The sequence below is a fragment of the Hyperolius riggenbachi genome, chromosome 10 (genome assembly GCF_040937935.1).
Source record: "Hyperolius riggenbachi isolate aHypRig1 chromosome 10, aHypRig1.pri, whole genome shotgun sequence".
NCBI classification, from domain to species: domain Eukaryota; kingdom Metazoa; phylum Chordata; class Amphibia; order Anura; family Hyperoliidae; genus Hyperolius; species Hyperolius riggenbachi.
In genome coordinates this window covers 285698574-285724052 of record NC_090655.1, presented here as the reverse complement: position 1 = coordinate 285724052, position 25479 = coordinate 285698574, and the positions used below count along the sequence as shown (strand labels likewise).

General features: G+C 44.4%; 1 protein-coding gene across 1 annotated transcript; it reads left to right on the top strand.

Annotated features, from left to right (window-relative positions):
* The first annotated feature begins 3787 nt into the window (after nucleotides 1–3787).
* On the top strand, nucleotides 3788–24850 carry LOC137537273 (zinc finger protein 585A-like). The gene is made up of 6 exons (XM_068259357.1): nucleotides 3788–3836; nucleotides 4124–4246; nucleotides 10241–10338; nucleotides 10450–10505; nucleotides 23692–24424; nucleotides 24473–24850. The coding sequence occupies exons 1-6, from the start codon at nucleotides 3788–3790 to the stop codon at nucleotides 24848–24850; spliced, it is 1437 nt and encodes a 478-aa protein (XP_068115458.1).
* Nucleotides 24851–25479: the final 629 nt, after the last annotated feature.

Here is a 25479-nt window from a genome sequence, read left to right as displayed (position 1 = left end):
CATAGTCATGTCACTGACTGTCCTCAGAGGAGCTCACACTCTAATCCTACCATAGTCATAGTCTAATGTCCTACCATATTATTAGTATGTATGTATATATCACTGACATCTCCTGCAGCACTTTACAGAGTACATAGTCATGTCACTTACTGACCTCAGAGGAGCTCACAATCTAATCCTACCATAGTCATAGTCTAATGTCCTACCATATTATTAATATTATGTATTTATATAGCACTGACATCCTCTGCAGCACTGTACAGAGTACATAGTCATGTCACTGACTGCCCTCAGAAGAGCTCACACTCTAATCCTACCATAGTCATAGTCTAATGTCCTACCATATTATTAATATTATGTATTTATATAGCACTGACATCCTCTGCAGCACTGTACAGAGTACATAGTCATGTCACTGACTGTCCTCAGAGGAGCTCGCAATCTAAACTCTTAGGGCTGGTCCACACTACAAGAGCTTTTTCTAGGCGCTTGTGATTTGGAAAGCTCTTGCTAATATAATGCTATGTGTGTGTTCTCACTTGAACAATATGATTTAGTAAAAATCACCCATAGCATTGCACTAGCAAGAAGAGCTTTTTCAAATCACTAGCGATACAGAAGCTCTTGCAGTGTGAACCAGGCCTTATGCTGTAAATACACGGTATGTTTTTTATTATCAATCGAGCTGCTGATGGCTCGATTGATTATTATTATTATTATTTAGTATTTATATAGCGCCGACATAATATGCAGCGCTGTACAGTGTATATATATATATATATATCTTGTCACTAACTGTCCCTCAAAGGAGCTCACAATCGAATCCCTACCATTGCCATATGTCTATATTATGTAGTGTAAGTACTGTAGTCTAGGGCCAATTTTTAGGGGGAACCAATTAACTTATCCATATGATTTTGGAATGTGGGAGGAAACCGGAGTGCCCGGAGGAAACCCACGCAGACACGGAGAGAACATACAAACTCTTTGCAGATAGTGCCCTGGCTGGGATTCGAACCAAGGACCCAGCGCTGCAAGGCAAGAGCGATAACCACTACGCCACCGTGCTGCCCAATTGATAATTGATAATATCCGACGTGTCCAATACCCCGCCGGATCGATTCCGCGCTCGATACCGGCGGGCAGGACAAAAGAATAAACGAAGCGGAAGATAAGGAAGTGCCCGCGGGGACGAGCGGGAATCTATCTGGGCGCGCGGGGACGAGCGGGGACGCGCCGTAATCGAGCCAGCGGCTCTATATACAGTACAGAAATGTACCGTGTATTCACAGCATTACATTGTGCAGCACCACAGGAGGTCAGAGAGTTTTACATGGTTGAGTTTACCCTCCATAGTCCTTGTCACGGCCAGATTACATTCATCAATTCTCTCACCCTCCTTTATCTCCCTGACTCTCCCTGGCTGCTCTCTCTTCCTACCATGTATAATAGAGGCTGCAGTTAGCTGACTGACCACAAGATGGCGAACTTCCCTACACCAGCTGGAACGCAATAATAGGAAGTGATGGGAGAGACCGGAAGTAAATAAGGAATTGGCTCTGGCTGCCGAATAAGGAGGTGAGAGGAGAGATTTCGTTAGTGAAATAAGTCAGTTATAAATAATAATATAAAAGTATAAAGTTTTATTTAGGGACGATATAGGGGGAGTAGAGGGCAGGTACTGTGGGGAGGGAGGCGCACATAATGGGGGAGAGGAGGACAGGTATTGGGGTGAGGGAAGGAACACACAGTGGGGGAGGGGAGGACAGGTACTGTGGGGAGGGAGGAGCACATTGTGGGGGAGGGGAGCACAGGTATTGGGTGGGGGAGGAGCACATAGTGGGGGAGGGGAGGACAGGTATTGGGAAGAGGGGAGGAGCACATAGTGGGGGAGGGAAGGACAGGTATTGGGGTGAGGGAGGAGCACATAGGGAGGGAGGGGAGGACAGGTATTGGGTGGGGGAGGAGCACATAGTGGGGGAGGGGAGGACAGGTATTGGGGTGAGGGGAGGAGCACATAGTGGGGGTGGGGAGGACAGATATTGGGGTGGGGGAGGAGCACATAGTGGGGGAGGGGAGGACAGGTATTGGGGTGAGGGAGGAGCACATAGTGGGGGAGCAGAGGACAGGTATTGGGGTGAGGGGAGGAGCACATAGTGGGGGAGGAGAGGACAGATATTGGGGTGAGGGAGGAGCACATAGTGGGGGAGGGGAGGACAGGTATTGGGTGGGGGAGGAGCACATAGTGGGGGAGGGGAGGACAGGTATTGGGGTGAGGGAGGAGCACATAGTGGGGGAGGGGAGGACAGGTATTGGGGTGAGGGAGGAGCACATAGTGGGGGAGGGGAGGACAGGTATTGGGGTGAGGGAGGAGCACATAGTGGGGGAGGGGAGGACAGGTATTGGGGTGAGGGAGGAGCACATAGTGGGGGAGGGGAGGACAGGTATTGGGGTGAGGGAGGAGCACATAGTGGGGGAGGGGAGGACAGGTATTGGGGTGAGGGAGGAGCACATAGTGGGGGAGGGGAGGACAGGTATTGGGGTGAGGGAGGAGCACATAGTGGGGGAGGGGAGGACAGGTATTGGGGTGAGGGAGGAGCACATAATGGGGGAGAGGAGGACAGGTATTGGGGTGAGGGAAGGAACACACAGTGGGGGAGGGGAGCACAGGTATTGGGTGGGGGAGGGCAGGTATTTGGGTGAGGGAGGAGCACATAGTGGGGGAGGGGAGGACAGGTATTGGGGTGAGGGAGGAGCACATAGTGGGGGAGGGGAGGACAGGTATTGGGGTGAGGGAGGAGCACATTGTGGGGGAGGGGAGCACAGGTATTGGGTGGGGGAGGGGAGAGCAGGTATTTGGGTGAGGGAGGAGCACATAGTGGGGGAGGGGAGGACAGGTATTGTGGTGAGGGAGGAGCACATAGTGGGGGAGGGGAGGACAGGTATTGGGGTGAGGGAGGAGCACATAGTGGGGGAGGGGAGGACAGGTATTGGGGTGAGGGAGGAGCACATAGTAGGGGAGGGGAGGACAGTTATTGGGGTGGGGAGGAGCACATAGGAGGGAAGGGAGGACAGGTATCGGGGTGAGGGAGGAGCACATAGTAGGGGAGGGGAGGACAGTTATTGGGGTGGGGAGGAGCACATAGGAGGGAGGGGAGGACAGGTATTGGGGTAAGGGAGGAGCACATAGTGGGGGAGGGGAGAACAGGTATCGGGGTGAGGGAGGAGCACATAGTAGGGGAGGGGAGGACAGGTATTGGGGTGAGGGAGGAGCACATAGTGGGGGAGGGGAGGACAGGTGTTGGGGTGAGGGAGGAGCACATAGTGGGGGAGGGGAGGACAGGTATTGGGGTGGGGGAGGAGCACATAGTGGGGGAGGGGAGGACAGGTATTGGGGTGGGGGAGGAGCACATAGTGGGGGAGGGGAGGATAGGTATTGGCGAGGGAGTGTCACATGACTGGAGAGGTGAGGAGGATTCTGGGAATGTCACATGACTGGAGAGGTGAGGAGGGTTCTGGGAGTGTCACATGACTGGAGAGGTGAAGAGGGTTCTGGGAGTGTCACATGACAAAAGAGGGGAGGAGGATTCAGGGAGTGTCACATGACTGGAGACGTGAGGAGGATTCTGGGAGTGTCACATGACTGGAGAGGTGAGGAGGATTCTGGGAGTCTCATATGACTGGAGAGGTGAGGAGGATTCTGGGAGTGTCACATGACTGGAGAGGTGAGGAGGGTTCTGGGAGTGTCAAATGACTGGAGAGGTGAGGAGGATTCTGGGAGTGTCACATGACTGGAGACGTGAGGAGGATTCTTGGAGTGTCACATGACTGGAGAGGTGAGGAGGTTTCTGGGAGTTTCACATGACTGGAGAGGTGAGGAGTATTCTGTGAGTGTCACATGACCTTACCTTCAGTCTCTCCATACAGTGTCTCCCTTCTGTGAAGTCTGGTGACCATCGCGGTGCCCCCACCTCACCCCCTGATATCTGAGAGACACGAGAAGCCCACAACATCCTCACTGATCTGCTGTCGGGGTGAGTTGAGCATTAGCAGGAATTATGGGACAGTATCCAGTGACAGCTAGTGATTTGTATGGTGGTGACTGTATTATTCTGTGTGTCAGGTTCCTATAAGGAGGCTCATTGTCTCATCTATTTCTCCATGGAGGAGGGGCAGTATATAGAAGGACACCAGGACCTCTACAAGGACGCCATGATGGAGAATCAGCCGCCCCTCACATCACCGGGTAAGAGGAGACTTTCATTTAATTTAAAGGAGAGAATATTATGGATGGACCTGAGTGGTTCTTGCCTTTTGCATGATCGCTGTCTCTGTAAAGGTCTAGCCTCTAAAGCGTTGTTATCACATAAATCCAGCATAGCGGGGTCTGAACCCTCTATAACAGTAATTATAGATTGACAGAATACCTTGAAATGAATCAGAGCACTCAGTATTTGATTTAATATAAAGAATTGTATGTGTTTATCATACAGCATATATACAAAATATGAACAGTTCCAAGTAGTGTTTCCTTCTGACAGTATTCCATCTCATCAAGGCTTTATAGCCAAGCGATCATCAATCTTTAAAGTACATTCAAAAAAGAGTGTTAACAGTTGTATTATATAGAATAGGATCAAAAATAGTCTTATCTATATCTAGTAGCTCTATAAAAACTTATAGTAATCTTCTTGAAAAAATGACATTTAGCAGAACTTTATGCTGAAAAATGAATAAAGTCAATCACCAGAATATGAAGCATATGACCCCTTCTCTGCCATCTCTTCTGCATCTAGAGCCACGTGTGGGAAGGCAGCTTCTGGCTTGTAGCTGGTGTCTTTCAGGAGAGATTCAGTCTGGATGTCTCTGAATAGCTCTGAAACCACCTATTTTTATACTCACTGAATTCAATGTGGCTGCTTAATTTGGAATATCCCTCAATCTTTACTTCTGATTGGTGGAAATTTCTGTGCGTCAATCTTTATCATGTTTTTAATACCTAGGTCATAATCTATTTTATTTACAAATTCCTTATTTAAGTTATCTGTGGGAATTGACGCAGTTTGGGATATTTACACATACTGACATTTGCTTATCCGGTCTGCTTGACGCAGTTTATTAAAACTGGATGTCAGCAGCTATCTTGACCTGCTGATTAATTGCCTCAGACATTGGGACTTTTAAAATATTAAACAAATTTCATTCTATCTGTCTTTCATGACGCACTTCTGATATTATGTCTCTGTACTGATTAGCTTGGAATGTTTCTGTCCTTTTGCAGAAGCCATCTTTGCTTATTGAAGTATGCAGGGCTTGAAACAATATACTCATTTAAATATAACACTGATTATGTAATTCTTCTTAAAACAATTAATCCTATAAAATATAATTGCATATGATAACTTAATAGTTTAGAGCCATTTTCTATATACTGTACTTGTCTTTCTTATGAACAAATAAATTCCTAAAGAGACTCTGTAACAAAATTTTCAGCCTTATTTCTTCTACTCTATAAGTTCCTATACCTGTTCTAATGTGGTCTGGCTTACTGCAGCCTTTTCTAGTTGCACTGTCTCTGTTCTTTAATTTGTCAAGCTTTGTCGACCCAGGGAGGAACGTGCTGCCTCTGCTGTGATAGGGACAAGTTATGCATGCCCCAAAACAGTGTGTGCTTTGCGTATTCCTCATGGACAGTTTTGAGGCTAAGGAGGAGGGGGGGAGGGTCGAGCTGCTGGCAGTCTGGAGTGCAGATAGTTAGTGCAGATAGTACAGGTAAAAACTTGTAGTATACTGTAACATATTATTTATATATATATATATATATATATATATACAGTGGGTTGCAAAAGTATTCGGCCCCCTTGAAGTTTCCACATTTTGTCACATTACTGCCACAAACATGCATCAATTTTATTGGAATTCCACATGAAAGACCAATACAAAGTGGTGTACACGTGAGAAGTGGATCGAAAATCATACATGATTCCAAACATTTTTTACAAATAAATAACTGCAAAGTGGGGTGTGCGTAATTATTCAGCCCCCTGAGTCAATACTTTGTAGAACCACCTTTTGCTGCAATTACAGCTGCCAGTCTTTTAGGGTATGTCTCTACCAGCTTTTCACATCTAGAGACTGAAATCCTTGCCCATTCTTCTTTGCAAAACAGCTCCAGCTCAGTCAGATTAGATGGACAGCGTTTGTGAACAGCAGTTTTCAGATCTTGCCACAGATTCTCGATTGGATTTAGATCTGGACTTTGACTGGCTCATTCTAACACATAGATATGTTTTATTTTAAACCATTCCATTGTTGCCCTGGCTTTATGTTTAGGGTCATTGTCCTGCTGGAAGCTGAACCTCTGCCCCAGTCTCAAGTCTTTTGCAGTCTCCAAGAGGTTTTCTTCCAAGTTTGCCCTGTATTTGGCTCCATCCATCTTCCCATCAACTCTGACCAGCTTCCCTGTCCCTGCTGAAGAGATGTACCCCCCAAGCATGATACTGCCACCACCATATTTGACAGTAGGGATGGTGTGTTCAGAGTGATGTGCAGTGTTAGTTTTCTGCCACACATAGCATTTTGCATTTTGGCCAAAAAGTTCCATTTTGGTCTCATCTGACCAGAGCACTTTCTTCCACATATTTGCTGTGTCCCCCACATGGCTTGTGGCAAACTGCAAATGGGACTTCTTATGCTTTCTGTTAACAATGCCTTTCTTCTTGCCACTATTCCATAAAGGCCAACTTTGTACAGTGCATGACTAATAGTTGTCCTGTGGACAGAGTCTCCCACCTGAGCTGTAGATCTCTGCAGCTCGTCCAGAGTCACCATGGGCCTCTTGACTGCATTTCTGATCAGTTCTCTCCTTGTTTGGCCTGTGATTTTAGGTGGATGGCCTTGTCTTGGTAGGTTTACAGTTTTGCCATACTCCTTCCATTTCGGAATGATCACTTGAACAGTGCTCCGTGGGATGTTCAAGGCTTTGGAAATCTTTTTGTAGCCTAAGCCTGCTTTAAATTTCTCAATAACTTGATCCCTGACCTGTCTTGGACCTGTCTTGTGTGTTCTTTGGACTTCATGGTGTTGTTGCTCCCAATATTCTCTTAGACAACCTCTGAGGCCCTCACAGAGCAGCTGTATTTGTACTGACATTAGATTACACACAGGTGCACTCTATTTAGTCATTATCTCTCATCAGGCAATGTCTATGGGCAACTGACTGCACTCAGATCAAAGGGGGCCGAATAATTACGCACACACCACTTTGCAGTTATTTATTTGTAAAAAATGTTTGGAATCATGTATGATTTTCGTTCCACTTCTCACGTGTACACCACTTTGTATTGGTTTTTCATGTGGAATTCCAATAAAATTGATTCATGTTTGTGGCAGTATTATGACAAAATGTGGAAAACTTCAATGGGGCCGAATACTTTTGCAACCCACTGTACATCACTTCCTGGTTAGCGGCCATGTTTTTTGTTTGTAAACACTGCCTAAAACTGGCAATTAAAAATCAGGATTGCGGCGGGGAGCGGCAGAAACAGCCAAGAGGGACCCAGGAGATCACAGTGACTCAATTTTTTATTGTACAAATCGGACAGTACAAATTCTCTTTTAATAACTTCCACTGGCAGGTGTCAATATTTAAACATTTTTGAATAGTAGGAAAACCATTATTTTATTTGTTTTATAAATTAGTATTAAACATATTAATATTATATATTAATTTAATAAAGATTATAAAACCGCCAGGTGGCAGCGTAATATAAAGTATAATATTTTGATTAAAAATGCTTTATCAATCTGACATTTTAAGTTTAAGTTATCGTTTGAGTTTTTCTGCTGTCACTAATTTCATCACACAGTGCGCTCCCGCACTCGATGCACCGCGCGATTCCCGACGATTCAATTATTTCCGAGCATTTCCGATTTTTAGGTCAATTGCCATGTACAGTATGGCAAATCGACCTAATGATCCATTGAAACGCGAATTGGACATGTCGGAAATAGACAAATCGACGGGAATCGAGCGGCGCATCGAGTGCGGGAACGCACCGTGTATACCCAGCATAATTCCCAAAATATAGAAAGACATGGTGACCTTGCTTGTCTCAAACTATTATCTACATCTCCAGAATACATTGTAAACAAATCCTCTTAGCAAGCTTTTCAGAATACATTTAAAATGAAGCTATTTGCTCTTGTTTAAGGGATAACTATTGCTAGCATATAACTGACAATAATTCTTGACATGTATACATATCTTTTGCCAGGATTATATAAATCATTAAGGTGGCCATACACTGGCCCGATTCCCGGCCGTTTCGACAGCAGATTCGATCCTGGGATTGAATCTGCTGCCAATCGTTCGCGGTAAACGCCGCCGACGATCCGATTTCCTCCCGAAATCGGATCGGTCCGTCGATCGCGCCGTGCGGGAAATTACCCTCGATCGCCCGCGGGTAAAGTGCGCGTCGCTAGCGGCGGCCGATCCGATGAAAAATACATTACCTGATGCGGGCTCCCGGGCGTCTTCTCCGCATCTTCTCAGCGCTGCACCCGCTCCATCCCGGCGCTTCCTGGGTCACTGCAGTGACCCAGGAAGTTCAAATAGAGGGCGCTCTATTTGAACTTCCTGGTCACGGAGTGACACAGGAAGCGCCGGGATGGAGCGGGTGCAGCGCTGAGAAGATGCGGAGAAGACGCCCGGGAGCCAGCGTCAGGTAATGTATGCGCGGGGGGAGGACAGGCGGCAGGAGCAGCTGAACAGATTGTGATCGGTTTCAGGCTGAAATCAAATCACAATCTGTTTGCAGTAAAGGCAGCCATACGATCCCTATCTGATCAGATTCGATCAGATAGGGATCTGTCAGCTGGTCGATCTGATGGCACATCGACCAGTGTATGGCTGCCTTTAGAGTTCACTAAAAAGAAAATAGAATACAGGTTTTCAGTGTGTTATAACAAGGAATCTGACAGTCTAATAAAAAATAGAGACAATGTATTCAGTCTGTGTGCGTGTTTCCTACAGATGTATCCAGTAACAGGAACCCACCAGAGAGATGTACAGGTCCTCTTTATTCCCAGGATTGTCCACCTAGATCCCCCATCATCTGATAATCACATAGAGACAATGTATTCAGTCAGTGTGTGTGTTTCCTACAGATGTCTCCAGTAACAGAAACCCACCAGAGAGATGTACAGGTCCTCTTTATTCCCAGGATTGTCCACCTAGATCCCCCATCATCTGATAATCACATAGAGACAATGTATTCAGTCAGTGTGTGTGTTTCCTACAGATGTATCCAGTAACAGGAACCCACCAGAGAGATGTACAGGTCCTCTTTATTCCCAGGATTGTCCACCTAGATCCCCCATCATCTGATAATCACATAGAGACAATGTATTCAGTCAGTGTGTGTGTTTCCTACAGATGTCTCCAGTAACAGAAACCCACCAGAGAGATGTACAGGTCCTCTTTATTCCCAGGATTGTCCACCTAGATCCCCCATCATCTGATAATCACATAGAGACAATGTATTCAGTCAGTGTGTGTGTTTCCTACAGATGTATCCAGTAATAGAGACCCGCCAGAGAGATGTACAGGTCCTCTTTATTCCCAGGATTGTCCACCTAGATCCCCCATCATGTGATAATCACATAGAGGCAATGTATTCAGTCAGTGTGTGTGTTTCCTACAGATGGATCCAGTAACAGGAACCCACCAGAGAGATGTACGGGTCCTCTTTATTCCTGGGATTGCCCACCTAGATCCCCCATCATCTGATAATCACATAGAGACAATGTATTCAGTCAGTGTGTGTGTTTCCTACAGATGTATCCAGTAACAGAAACCCACCAGAGAGATGTACAGGTCCTCTTTATTCCCAGGATTGTCCACCTAGATCCCCCATCATCTGATAATCACATAGAGACAATGTATTCAGTCAGTGTGTGTGTTTCCTACAGATGTCTCCAGTAACAGAAACCCACCAGAGAGATGTACAGGTCCTCTTTATTCCCAGGATTGTCCACCTAGATCCCCCATCATCTGATAATCACATAGAGACAATGTATTCAGTCAGTGTGTGTGTTTCCTACAGATGTATCCAGTAATAGAGACCCGCCAGAGAGATGTACAGGTCCTCTTTATTCCCAGGATTGTCCACCTAGATCCCCCATCATGTGATAATCACATAGAGGCAATGTATTCAGTCAGTGTGTGTGTTTCCTACAGATGTATCCAGTAACAGAAACCCACCAGAGAGATGTACAGGTCCTCTTTATTCCCAGGATTGTCCACAGCAAGGTCACACCACCCCCCACCATTATCAGGTAGGTGGTACTGAGGGTCTCCAGAAACTGCAGACTGTATTACATTTTTCCTTCTGCATATGCTGTTATCTGTGTTCACAATTCACATTAGCTCTCATTTTGTGAACTTAGGATGGAGAACTGATACTTGTAAGTGCTCCTGTGGTTAAGGAGGAAGAAGAAGAGACGTATGTGAGGAGTGATCAGCAGCCTATGGAGGAGGGAGACATGATGGTGACAATTAAAGAAGAAGAAGAAGAGACATATATGAGGAGTGATCAGCAGTCTATGGAGGAGGGGGACATGATGAGGACAAGTAAAGAGGAGGACAATGTTATAGAGGGCAGAACAGGTGAGTAATCAGGAGTTCATATAAAATAAATGTGTATCTTCATTGCTGGTATGACTGTGTGAGAGATTAGTCTTTTGGTTGAATCTGCCCATCCTTGCTAGATGTATGGCTATATTTAGTTTTAATGGCCTGTAATAAGCTGATAATGGTCACTGTACATTACTGTACACAGATTGGTCACAGTAGGGGTGACTTAGTGTTACTGGCCTGTAATAAGCTGATAATGGTCACTGTACATTACTGTACACAGATTGGTCCCAGTAGGGGGTGACTTAGTGTTACCTGCCTGTAATAAGCTGATAATGGTCACTGTACATTACTGTACACAGATTGGTCACAGTAGGGGTGACTTAGTGTTACTGGCCTGTAATAAGCTGATAATGGTCACTGTACATTACTGTACACAGATTGGTCACAGTAAGGGTGACTTAATGTTACCGGCCTATAATAAGCTGATAATGGTCACTGTACATTACTGTACACAGATTGGTCACAGTAGGCGGTGACTTAGTGTTACCGGCCTGTAATTAGCTGATAATGGTCACTGTACATTACCGTACACAGATTGGTCACAGTAGAGGGGTGACTTAGTGTTACCGGCCTGTAATAAGCTGATAATGGTCACTGTACATTACTGTACACAGATTGGTCACAGTAGGGGGTGACTTAGTGTTACCTGCCTGTAATAAGCTGATAATGGTCACTGTACATTACTGTACACAGATTGGTCACAGTAGGGGTGACTTAGTGTTACTGGCCTGTAATAAGCTGATAATGGTCACTGTACATTACTGTACACAGATTGGTCACAGTAAGGGTGACTTAATGTTACCGGCCTATAATAAGCTGATAATGGTCACTGTACATTACTGTACACAGATTGGTCACAGTAGGCGGTGACTTAGTGTTACCGGCCTGTAATTAGCTGATAATGGTCACTGTACATTACTGTACACAGATTGGTCACAGTAGAGGGGTGACTTAGTGTTACCGGCCTGTAATAAGCTGATAATGGTCACTGTACATTACTGTACACAGATTGGTCACAGTAGGGGGTGACTTAGTGTTACCTGCCTGTAATAAGCTGATAATGGTCACTGTACATTACTGTACACAGATTGGTCACAGTAGGGGTGACTTAGTGTTACCGGCCTGTAATAAGCTGATAATGGTCACTGTACATTACCGTACACAGATTGGTCACAGTAGGGGTGACTTAGTGTTACTGGCCTGTAATAAGCTGATAGTGGTCACTGTACATTACTGTACACAGATTGGTCACAGTTGGGGTGACTTAGTGTTGCTGGCCTGTAATAAGCTGTTAATGGTCACTGTACATTACTGTATACAGATTGGTCACAATAGGGGGTGACTTAGTGTTACTGGCCTGTAATAAGCTGATAATGGTCACTGTACATTACTGTACACAGATTGGTCACAGTAGGGGTAACTTAGTGTTACTGGCCTGTAATAAGCTAATAATGGTCACTGTACATTACTGTACACAGATTGGTCACAGTAGGGGTGACTTAGTGTTACCTGCCTGTAATAAGCTGATAATGGTCACTGTACATTACTGTACATAGACTGGTCACAGTAGGGGTGACTTAGTGTTACCGGCCTGTAATACGCTGATAATGGTCACTGTACATTACCGTACACAGATTGGTCATTGTAGGGGTGACTTAGTGTTACCGGCCTGTAATAAGCTGATAATGGTCACTGTACATTACTGTACACAGATTGGTCACAGTAGGGGTGACTTAGTGTTACCGGCCTGTAATAAGCTGATAATGGTCACTGTACATTACTGTAAACAGATTGGTCTCAGTAGGGGTGACTTAGTGTTACCGGCCTGTAATAAGCTGATAATGGTCACTGTACATTACTGTACACAGATTGGTCACAGTAGGGGTGACTTAGTGTTACCAGCTGTAATAAGCTGATAATGGTCACTGTACATTACTGTACACAGATTGGTCACAATAGGGGTGACTTAGTGTTACCGGCCTGTAATAAGCTGATAATGGTCACAGTACATTACTGTACACAGATTGGTCACAGTAAGGGTGACTTAATGTTACCGGCCTATAATAAGCTGATAATGGTCACTGTACATTACTGTACACAGATTGGTCACAGTAGGCGGTGACTTAGTGTTACCGGCCTGTAATAAGCTGATAATGATCACTGTACATTACTGTACACAAATTGGTCACAGTAGGGGGTGATGTAGTGTTACCGGCCTGTAATAAGCTGATAATGTTCACTGTACATTGCTGTACACAGATTGGTCACAGTAGGGGTGACTTAGTGTTACTGGCCTGTAATAAGCTGTTAATGGTCACAGTACATTACTGTACACAGATTGGTCACAGTAGGGGTGACTTAGTGTTACCGGCCTGTAATAAGCTGATAATGGTCACTGTACATTACTGTACACAGATTGGTCACAGTAGGCGGTGACTTAGTGTTACCGGCCTGTAATTAGCTGATAATGGTCACTGTACATTACTGTACACAGATTGGTCACAGTAGAGGGGTGACTTAGTGTTACCGGCCTGTAATAAGCTGATAATGGTCACTGTACATTACTGTACACAGATTGGTCACAGTAGGGGGTGACTTAGTGTTACCTGCCTGTAATAAGCTGATAATGGTCACTGTACATTACTGTACACAGATTGGTCACAGTAGGGGTGACTTAGTGTTACTGGCCTGTAATAAGCTGATAATGGTCACTGTACATTACTGTACACAGATTGGTCACAGTAAGGGTGACTTAATGTTACCGGCCTATAATAAGCTGATAATGGTCACTGTACATTACTGTACACAGATTGGTCACAGTAGGCGGTGACTTAGTGTTACCGGCCTGTAATTAGCTGATAATGGTCACTGTACATTACTGTACACAGATTGGTCACAGTAGAGGGGTGACTTAGTGTTACCGGCCTGTAATAAGCTGATAATGGTCACTGTACATTACTGTACACAGATTGGTCACAGTAGGGGGTGACTTAGTGTTACCTGCCTGTAATAAGCTGATAATGGTCACTGTACATTACTGTACACAGATTGGTCACAGTAGGGGTGACTTAGTGTTACCGGCCTGTAATAAGCTGATAATGGTCACTGTACATTACCGTACACAGATTGGTCACAGTAGGGGTGACTTAGTGTTACTGGCCTGTAATAAGCTGATAGTGGTCACTGTACATTACTGTACACAGATTGGTCACAGTTGGGGTGACTTAGTGTTGCTGGCCTGTAATAAGCTGTTAATGGTCACTGTACATTACTGTATACAGATTGGTCACAATAGGGGGTGACTTAGTGTTACTGGCCTGTAATAAGCTGATAATGGTCACTGTACATTACTGTACACAGATTGGTCACAGTAGGGGTAACTTAGTGTTACTGGCCTGTAATAAGCTAATAATGGTCACTGTACATTACTGTACACAGATTGGTCACAGTAGGGGTGACTTAGTGTTACCTGCCTGTAATAAGCTGATAATGGTCACTGTACATTACTGTACACAGACTGGTCACAGTAGGGGTGACTTAGTGTTACCGGCCTGTAATACGCTGATAATGGTCACTGTACATTACCGTACACAGATTGGTCATTGTAGGGGTGACTTAGTGTTACCGGCCTGTAATAAGCTGATAATGGTCACTGTACATTACTGTACACAGATTGGTCACAGTAGGGGTGACTTAGTGTTACCGGCCTGTAATAAGCTGATAATGGTCACTGTACATTACTGTAAACAGATTGGTCTCAGTAGGGGTGACTTAGTGTTACCGGCCTGTAATAAGCTGATAATGGTCACTGTACATTACTGTACACAGATTGGTCACAGTAGGGGTGACTTAGTGTTACCAGCTGTAATAAGCTGATAATGGTCACTGTACATTACTGTACACAGATTGGTCACAATAGGGGTGACTTAGTGTTACCGGCCTGTAATAAGCTGATAATGGTCACAGTACATTACTGTACACAGATTGGTCACAGTAAGGGTGACTTAATGTTACCGGCCTATAATAAGCTGATAATGGTCACTGTACATTACTGTACACAGATTGGTCACAGTAGGCGGTGACTTAGTGTTACCGGCCTGTAATAAGCTGATAATGATCACTGTACATTACTGTACACAAATTGGTCACAGTAGGGGTGACTTAGTGTTACCGGCCTGTAATAAGCTGATAATGGTCACTGTACATTACTGTACACAGATTGGTCACAGTAGGGGTGACCTAGTGTTACTGGCCTGTAATAAGCTGATAATGGTCACTGTACATTACTGTACACAGATTGGTCACAGTAGGGGGTGACTTAGTGTTACTGGCCTGTAATAAGCTGATAATGGTCACTGTACATTACTGTACACAGATTGGTCACAGTAGGGGTGACTTAGTGTTACTGGCCTGTAATAAGCTGATAATGGTCACTGTACATTACTGTACACAGATTGGTCACAGTAGGGGGTGACTTAGTGTTATTGGCCTGTAATAAGCTGATAATGGTCACTGTACATTACTGTACACAGATTGGTCACAGTAGGGGTGACTTAGTGTTACTGGCCTGTAATAAGCTGATAATGGTCACTGTACATTACTGTACACAGATTGGTCACAGTAGGGGGTGACTTAGTGTTACTGGCCTGTAATAAGCTGATAATGGTCACTGTACATTAATGTACACAGATTGGTCACAGTAGGGGGTGACTTAGTGTTACTGGCCTGTAATAAGCTGATAATGGTCATTGTACATTACTATACACAGATTGGTCACAGTAGGGGGTGACTTAGTGTTACCGGCCTGTAATAAGCTGATAATAGTCACTGTACATTACTGTACACAGATTGGTCACAGTAGGGGTGACTTAGTGTTACTGGCCTGTAATAAGCTGATAATGGTCACTGTACATTACTGTACACAGATTGGCCACAGTAGGGGTGACTTAGTGTTACTGGCCTGTAATAAGCTGATAATGGTCACTGTACATTACTGTACACAGATTGGTCACAGTAGGGGTGACTTAGTGTTACTGGCCTGTAATAAGCTGATAATGGTCACTGTACATTACTGTACACAGATTGGTCACAGTAGGGGGTGACTTAGTGTTACTGGCCTGTAATAAGCTGATAATGGTCATTGTACATTACTATACACAGATTGGTCACAGTAGGGGGTGACTTAGTGTTACCGGCCTGTAATAAGCTGATAATAGTCACTGTACATTACTGTACACAGATTGGTCACAGTAGGGGTGACTTAGTGTTACTGGCCTGTAATAAGCTGATAATGGTCACTGTACATTACTGTACACAGATTGGCCACAGTAGGGGTGACTTAGTGTTACTGGCCTGTAATAAGCTGATAATGGTCACTGTACATTACTGTACACAGATTGGCCACAGTAGGGGTGACTTAGTGTTACTGGCCTGTAATAAGCTGATAATGGTCACTGTACATTACTGTACACAGATTGGCCACAGTAGTGGTGACTTAGTGTTACTGGCCTGTAATCAGCTGATAATGGTCACTGTACATTACTGTACACAGATTGGTCACAGTAGGGGTGATGTAGTGTTACCGGCCTGTAATAAGCTGATAATGGTCACTGTACATTACTGTACACAGATTGGTCACAGTAGGGGTGACTTAGTGTTACTGGCCTGTAATAAGCTGATAATGGTCACTGTACATTACTGTACACAGATTGGTCACAGTAGGGGTGACTTAGTGTTACCAGCCTGTAATAAGCGGATAATGGTCACTGTACATTACTGTACACAGATTGGTCACAGTAGGAGGTGACTTAGTGTTACTGGCCTGTAATAAGCTGATAATGGTCACTGTACATTACTGTACACAGATTGGTCACGGTAGTGGTGACTTAGTGTTACCGGCCTGTAATAAGCTGATAATGGTCACTGTACATTACTGTACACAGATTGGCCACAGTAGGGGTGACTTAGTGTTACTGGCCTGTAATAAGCTGATAATGGTCACTGTACATTACTGTACACAGATTGGTCACAGTAGGGGTGTATTAGTGTTACTGGCCTGTAATAAGCTGATAATGGTCACTGTACATTACTGTACACAGATTGGTCACAGTAGGGGGTGACTTAGTGTTACTGTGCTGTAATAAGCTGATAATGGTCACTGTACATTACTGTACACAGATTGGTCACAGTAGGGGTGACTTAGTGTTACCGGCCTGTAATAAGCTGATAATGGTCACTGTACATTACTGTACACTAATTGGTCACAGTAGAGGGTGACTTAGTGTTACTGGCCTGTAATAAGCTGATAATGGTCACTGTACATTACTGTACACAGATTGGTCACAGCAGGGTGACTTAGTGTTACTGGCCTGTAATAAGCTGATAATGGTCACTGTACATTACTGTACACAGATTGGTCACAGCAGGGTGACTTAGTGTTACTGGCCTGTAATACGCTGATAATGGTCACTGTACATTGCTGTACACAGATTGGTCACAGTAGGGGTGACTTAGTGTTACTGGCCTGTAATAAGCTGATAATGGTCACTGTACATTACTGTACACAGATTGGTCACAGTAGGGGTGACTTAGTGTTACCGGCCTGTAATAAGCTGATAATGGTCACTGTACATTACTGTACACTAATTGGTCACAGTAGAGGGTGACTTAGTGTTACTGGCCTGTAATAAGCTGATAATGGTCACTGTACATTACTGTACACAGATTGGTCACAGCAGGGTGACTTAGTGTTACTGGCCTGTAATAAGCTGATAATGGTCACTGTACATTACTGTACACAGATTGGTCACAGCAGGGTGACTTAGTGTTACTGGCCTGTAATAAGCTGATAATGGTCACAGTACATTACTGTAGGAGCTGTAGTGTGAAGCCATTTGGATCCTCATTAGACAGAAGGATGGGGAGGAGGGATATTGCTATACTGTATATATAGCACGGTGGCATTTTGGATAACACTCTATGGGCTTGAGTCACAAAGGTTACTTATTTTTCTCCTTAACTGTAAGGAGTGCTAATGCATGAGATAAACAAATAAGGAGAGATAATTCATGAGATAAATAGATAAGTTGAGCTAAACCAGAGTTCTGTCAGATAAGGGGAGTTATACAATGCATTATGTTAGTTAAAGAGGAACTTCTGCCTAAACAAACATACTGTCATTAAGTTACATTAGTTATGTTCATTAAAATAGATAGGTAATATAATCTCTTACCCACCCTGTTTTAAAAGAACATGCAAATGTTTGATTTCACGAGGGCAGCCATCTTTTTGGTTGAAAGGAGGTGACAGGGAGCATGAGACACAGTTCCAACTGTCCTGTGTCCTGATCACCTCTAGGCAACGTGAATAACAACATAGAAAATCCCATCATGCTTTGCACAGCATCTGGGAAAAAAAGCCCGGGCAGTTTTCTTTGATGGGTGGAGCTTAGCTAAAAATGCGGCTAAAAATGATGCTTTGGTAAGAAAAACAAAGTTCTGATGCTGTGAAACTGTTAAAGAAACACCAAGCCTTTTCAGTGCTGCTGAGTAGATGTTTAGTCCGAAAGGTTCACTTTAAGGAGAGCTAAACCATGAGTTATGTCATTTAAGGAGAAATAAATTGTGAGTTAATAAGTATGGTGAGATAATTTAATAGAAAAGCTTTGTTAATCAGGCCCTATGTATGTCCTCCCCGTGTCTGTGTGGGTTTTCTCCAGGCACTCTGGTTTCCTCCCATGAAACATACAGATAAGTTAATTGGCTTTCCCCTAAAATTGGACCTCGAATACGATACGTCATACATGAGCCCTAAACTACAATACATACATAGACACATGACTATGGTAGGGATTAGATTGTGAGCTCCTCTGAGGGACAGTCAGTGACAATATACTGTGTAAAGTGCTATGGAAGATGTCAGCGCTATATAAGTACTAAATACCGTATATACTCGTCTACAAGTCGAGAAATTTAGGTCTGATCTACTTTTGTAAAGTAGGGGGGTCGACTTACACTTGCATCAGACCTAAATTTCTGACTTGTAGCAGAGTATAAAGCATCCCCTCTGCTCTACATTTGCTGCATTCTTTTCCCCTTGTGCTGCTAGCCAGCCAGATTGTGTCCCCCTGCTTCAGTTAAGATGCCTGGTCGCCATAATCCACCTCCCCCTGCAAACTGCATAATGGACTAACCTCCACTCTGATAACATGTGACTCTCGTACAGCCAGCGGGGCAGGAGCAGCTTAATTCCTCCATTGAAGCTGGAGCTCCGTTGAATCTTCAATCACTGAAGTGTCAGCACTGCTGATAACAGTGACACCTTTATTGTGCAGAGCTGGGGAGAGCAGTGTTATCTACCAGCATTGATACAATTAGCATTAGGTATCCCGTCCTGCTTCCTAGTGACATGAGGAAGTGGGGGAGGGGATCAGAGTAGCGAGACATGCTGGATGGGAGCTGAAACCTGTTTCAGTGATCTGTGGAGGATATCAGCATTGTGAGGAAGTTAAGATGCATCCAGAGTCAGACTGGGTAATTCTCTAACATTGGGCTCATCTTCCCTGTCAGCACTCAGCTCCTGTGTGCACTGTTGCTTATCATTGCTTTTCTAACTGAGGATACATGAAGTGATTAACCCCTTGTGATCTGCAAGCATGTTTCCAACACTGTGCTGCTTTTAATGTTATGTATTAACATATCAGCAGCACAGTGTGAGGAAGATGCATGGAGATCATGCAGGGTTGCTCCTGGTATCAGTATCATACATGCCCACTGTTATTATTATTGTTATTTGTTATTATTATTGTTGACCTGTCTGGGATTTTAACCCGGGAACCCAGCACTGCAAGGCGAGAGTGAGAACTACCTCGCCACCATGCTGCCCTTAACCTTATTTATGATTTCTTCCAAAGACAGAAGGTTTGGACTTAACTACAACTTTGCTGGATAGACTTATATTCGAGACATTAAAAAATGCCAGCTTAAGAAGGTCAAATATTGGGGTCGACTTATACACGAGGTCGACTTGTAATCGAGTATATACGGTAATAATAATAATAGGAGTATATATATGTATGTATGTATGTATGTATATCCAGCTACAGAAGTATTAGAGGTTTGGGATTTCCATGACATAAATGGATAATTCCTCCACCTCGCAGCTCCTATAATTTAGTGTTGTGTAACGTCACAATATCTTTATTAGCACAATTGGGGACAAAAGAGAGAGATAAAGGGACATTACAAGGGGCATATGAGTGACACGAGGATACAATGGTAATAAGAATGTGTAAGTGACACCACATTGCTCTACAAACTCAGATTTCTTGCTATAAGTACATATAGGTCTGTTGTCACAGGAGTAAGGCCCTGTTCCCATTGCGTTCCGACAGCGTGGCCGTTCGCGTTGGACTTTTTTTACGCGTTTTTGTTTTGTGATTTCTGACGAATTCTGTGCGCTTGGCGTTTTTGCTAAGCGTTTTTCAAAGCGCTATTCAAGAGCATTTTTTTAATTGACTCCCTGATGCAAGTCAGGAAGTGAACTCTTTGATCCGGAAAAGAAGAAATACAATGTATTTATTCTTAAAAACGCTCACGCAGTCGCTGCATAAAGGGATTTTGTGAGTGTTTTGCGTTTTTATTTTATTTTCCATTCAGGGCAAATCGCCCTGAAAATGATCCATTCATCGCTTATGTCAACTGACAGCACACAGAACAGCCTAATACTAGGAAAACATGGTGTAGCCGCATTTAGGGCGCCTTTGAAAAATTGTCAGTGCTTATCCACTTAAGCCTATCTCTATGAACATTCTCGTCCAGATAGGTTGCACGCGCTCCAGCAGGCCGCGCATGCTCCCGCCACCGGCCGTTAGCCCAGCAATCAATGAGTGGGATCAGGGCTGTGGAGTCGGTACAAAAATCTTCCCACTCCAACTCCGACTCCTCAGTTTATGAAATCACGACTCCGACTCCAACTCCGACTCCGGGTGCCCAAAATTGCCCCGACTCAGACTCCTCGACTCCGACTCCAACTCCGACTCCACAGCCCTGAGTGGGATTATAGATCCCATTCATTCATCGAAGCCCCCCGCAGAAAAACCGACAGCCTCTTATCAAAGGCTGCGTTTTTTCTGAGTTACAAGATGTTTCCCGTCCTCCTAGTGCTTCCTGGAAGTGTGATCGTACGCTTTCAGGACTTTTTGACTGCGGCCATCTTGTGGCCAAATAGTAAAACTACACCCACATCCATTTTTTATTAAATTCCTTTTTTACATTTAAAATTAGCTGTTTACCTCCCACACCAAAAATTACCCAAATAAAATGTTTAATAAAAAAAATATACAATTAAAAAAAAAAAAAAAAAACTTAAATAGTTACATAACGGTCTGAACTTTTTAAAGGATACCACAACTGACATGTGGCATAATGAGATAGACATGGGTATGTACAGTGCCTAGCACACAAATAACTATGCTGTGTTCCTTTTTTTCTTTCTCTGCCTGAAAGAGGTAAATATCAGGTATGTAAGTGGCTGACTCAGTCCTGACTCAGACAGGAAGTGACTACAGTGTGACCCTCACTGATAAGAATTCCCCCCTTTTTTATCTCTTTCTTGCTTTCAGAAGCCATTTTCTTCTAGGAAAGTGTTTTATAGTTGGAATTTCTTATCAGTGAAGGTCACACTGTAGTCACTTCCTGTCTGAGTCAGGACTGAGTCAGCCACTTACATACCTGATATGTACCTCTTTCAGGCAGAGAAAGAAAAAAAGGAACACAGCATAGTTATTTGTGTGCTAGGCACTGTACATACCCATGTCTATCTCATTATGCCACATGTCAGTTGTGGTATCCTTTAAATATGCATGTCAAAGGAGTATATTAATATAATTTTTTTTAATTATTGGCTTGTAAATAGTGATGGACGCAAATTGAAAAAATGCACCTTTGTTTCCAAATAAAATATCGGCGCAATACATTGTGATAGGGACATCATTTAAAAGTTGTAATAACCGGGACAAATGGGTAAATAAAATACGTGGGTTTTAATTACGGTAGCATGCATTCATTTCAAACTATAATGGCCAAAAACTGAGAAATAATGATTTTTTTTTACATTTCTTTCTTTCTTAATATTCCTGTTAAAATGGATGTAGAATAAATTAATTTTTAGCAAAATGTATCACCCACAGAAAGCCTAATTGGTGGCGGAAAAAAAAGATATAGATCAATTCATTGTGATTTTAGTTAGAGCTCGGAGTCCCTTTAACCCTCCTGGCGGTTTGCAAAAAAATCGCCAGGGGGCAGCAAATCTTTTTTTTTAAATTTTTTTTTTTTTTTATTCATGTAGCGAGACAAAGTCTCGCTACATGATAGCCGCTGCTCAGCGGCATCCCCCCAGCCCCTCCGATCGCCGCCGGCGATCGGAGATCCGGAGATCCCGTTCAAAGAACGGGATCTCCCGGAGGGCTTCCCCCGTCGCCATGGCGACGGGGCGGGATGACGTCACCGACGTCATCGACATCGTGACGTCAAAGGGGATTCCGATCCACCCCATACAGCTGCCTGGCACTGATTGGCCAGGCAGCACACGGGGTCTGGGGGGGGGGCGGCTGCGGCGCGACAGATAGCGGCGGATCGGCGGGTAGCGTCGGCGATCGGGCACTGCACGCAGCTAGCAAAGTGCTAGCTGCGTGCAGCAAAAAAAAAATTATGCAAATCGGCCCAGCGGGGCCTGAGCGGTGCCTTCCGGCGGCTTACCCCGAGCTCAGCTCGGGCTTACCGCCAGGAAGGTTAAGTGGTTAAAGTCCAAAAGCGCCTCTAGTGAACGAGCCCTGACACATTGCTTCCAATGTGTCACCAAGCTCTACAATTTAGACAAGCCTAGACACCAAACATTAATATTCAGTGTTCCCCCCAGGCTCTTTTAGCCGGGCGCTCCACCCAGCTAATTTTGGTGACCACCCAGCTGTCATCAGCTCACCTCTTCCTACTCCTCCCATGCTGTAGGCAGAGTTGTGCCGGACCTGCATTCCCCCGTCACGCCCCACCCGGCTACTTTTTCATGCCACCCGGCTGGAAAACAAATTCTGGGGGGAACACTGATTGTGCTTTTCTTCTGGTGGACTTAAAGCTTCAGAGCTGCAGCCACTAGGGGGCACTCTATAGGCAGTAGCAGTGTTAGGGAGTCTTGCCCAAGGTCTCCTACTGGATAGGTGCTTGCTTACTGAACAGGAAGAGCCGAGATTTGAACTCAGGTCTCCTGTGTCAGAGGCAGAACTCTCAACTAGTGCACTGCTTTCCATGTATGACCAATGCTTTAGCTGTAGGGAGGGCCAATGCCATGCAAATAACTCTGACTTGTATGCAAATATAATACAAATAGCATGCAGATAATCAGATTTGTCAGGAAATGCATTTGATTGGCTGAATTCCTAGCTAATAAAATCTTCATGCAAGGCAAAGTTATTGTCCTGTGATTGGCCGCCTGCAATGAGCACAACCTTCTGCAGTTCTCTGTCAGGCTGATAACTGATGATGGTCAGTGACATGCCAATATCTCTGAGATGGTGCAAATTGTATGCTAATTGTTTGTAAATGTATGCACCTGCTGCATCTGGTCCATTTTCAATCAGCATAAACTTTACACCAACTTGGAATTATCAGCAGCTCACTGACCCTCCTTAATAATAATTGCTCCTCCCCTCAGAATTCTCTAACAGGAAGTGATGATGTTTCTCTATTTGCAGGGTGGAGTCCCGGCATCAGGAACCTCTCAGAGACTCGTCTCTCTGTATCCACAGACTGTACAACGGATGATGTCACTGGACAAGATTCTCCTGCAGATATCCTGGTCACCCCAAATATTCCCCCAGACTCCCCTCACCTGCCTAACCCTGAGGGGCCTCATACCGAGCACAGCTCTCCCCCTGCTGGAGGGTCTAATTCCTGTTCCACGTGTGGGAAATGTTTTGTATGGAAATCATATCTTGTTAGACATGAGAGATCTCACACTGGTGAGAAGCCCTATTCATGTACTGAGTGTGGGAAATGTTTTGGTCAGAAATCACACCTTACCCAACATAATAGATCTCACACTGGTGAGAAGCGCTATTCATGTGCTGAGTGTGGAAAATGTTTTCGATCCAAAACAGACATTGTCAGACATGAGAGAATTCACACTGGTGAAAAGCCTTATGCTTGTGCTGAGTGTGGGAAATGTTTTGGGCAAAAATCGGACCTTGTCACACATGAGAGATCTCACACTGGTGAGAAGCTCTATTCATGTGCAGAGTGTGGGAAATGTTTCACTCACAAACCAGGTCTGATCACACATGAGAGATCTCACACTGGTGAGACGCCCTATTTATGTGCAGAGTGTGGGAAATGTTTTGTATGGAAATCACAGCTTGTCAGACATGAGAGATCTCACACTGGTGAGAAGCCCTATACATGTGCTGAGTGTGGGAAATGTTTTGGTCAGAAATCACACCTTACCCAACATAATAGATCTCACACTGGTGAGAAGCGCTATTCATGTGCAGAGTGTGGGAAATGTTTTGTGCAGAAATCAGTGCTTGTCATGCATGAGAGATCTCACACTGGTGAGAAGCCCTATTCATGTGCTGAGTGTGGGAAATGTTTTGTGCAGAAATCAGTGCTTGTCACGCATGAGAGATCTCACACTGGAGAAAAGCCATATTCATGTGCTGAGTGTGGGAAATGTTTTGTGCAGAAATCAGTGCTTGTCACACATGAGAGAACTCACACTGGTAAGAAGCCCTATACATGTGCTGAGTGTGGAAAATGTTTTGCGCAAAAATCAAATCTTGTTGAACATGAGAGCTTTCACACTGGTGAGAAGCCCTATTCATGTGCTGAGTGTGGAAAATGTTTTGGATCCAAAACAGACATTGTCAGACATGAGAGAATTCACACTGGTGAAAAGCCTTATGCTTGTGCTGAGTGTGGGAAATGTTTTGGGCAAAAATCGGACCTTGTCACACATGAGAGATCTCACACTGGTGAGAAGCTCTATTCATGTGCAGAGTGTGGGAAATGTTTCACTCACAAACCGGGGCTGGTCACGCATGAGAAATATCACACTGGTGAGACGCCCTATTCATGTGCAGAGTGTGGGAAATGTTTTGTATGAAAATCACAACTAGTCAAGCAAGAGAGATCTCACACTGGAGAGAAGCCCTATTCATGTGCAGAGTGTGGGAAATGTTTTAGGTGTAAACCACAGCTTAATAGACACAAGAAATTTCACACTGCTGAGAAGAGATAATAAGGTGCTTTGATTAGGAAATGTTTTGTATGTAAATCAGTGCTTGTCAGACGCTTGTGCTGAGTGTGGGAAATGCTTTGGAGATAGATGTACTGCTACAACGTTTCTTTTCCTTTTTCCAGTAATTGAGGCAGGATTTTATCTATGGCTCTTCAGTGCCGACAAGTGCAAGCCAAACCGACAGTGCAACCGATTCGGGTGGAAGTTGGACGCATTAGTCGATTGGACATGCTACAAGATGTCATCACAGTCCTCCCACGGGATTGTACGCTCTCCCGGGTATCTCTTCCCTTGTTAGCGATAATAATGGCAGTATTTGTATAGCGCCTTTCTCCTGTCGGACTCAAAGTGCATGCGAGGCAGCCACTAGAGCGCACTCAGTAGGTAGCAGCAGTGTTAGGGAGTCTCGCCCGAGTACTCCTTACTGAATAGATGGTGGCTTACTGAACAGGAAGAGCCGAGATTTTACCCCAGGTCTCCGGTGTCAGAGGCAG

What these genes read in the sequence shown, in the direction of transcription:
- LOC137537273 (XM_068259357.1), top strand. Translation starts at nt 3,788, where the DNA reads ATGACTGGAGACGTGAGGAGGATTCTTGGAGTGTCACATGACTGGAGA. An exon ending in AGTGTCACATGACTGGAGAG is followed by an intron (nt 3,837 to 4,123) that starts GTGAGGAGGTTT and finishes TCTGTGTGTCAG; the next exon opens with GTTCCTATAAGGAGGCTCAT. An exon ending in AAGGAGGAAGAAGAAGAGAC is followed by an intron (nt 10,506 to 23,691) that starts GTATGTGAGGAG and finishes ATATCTTGTTAG; the next exon opens with ACATGAGAGATCTCACACTG.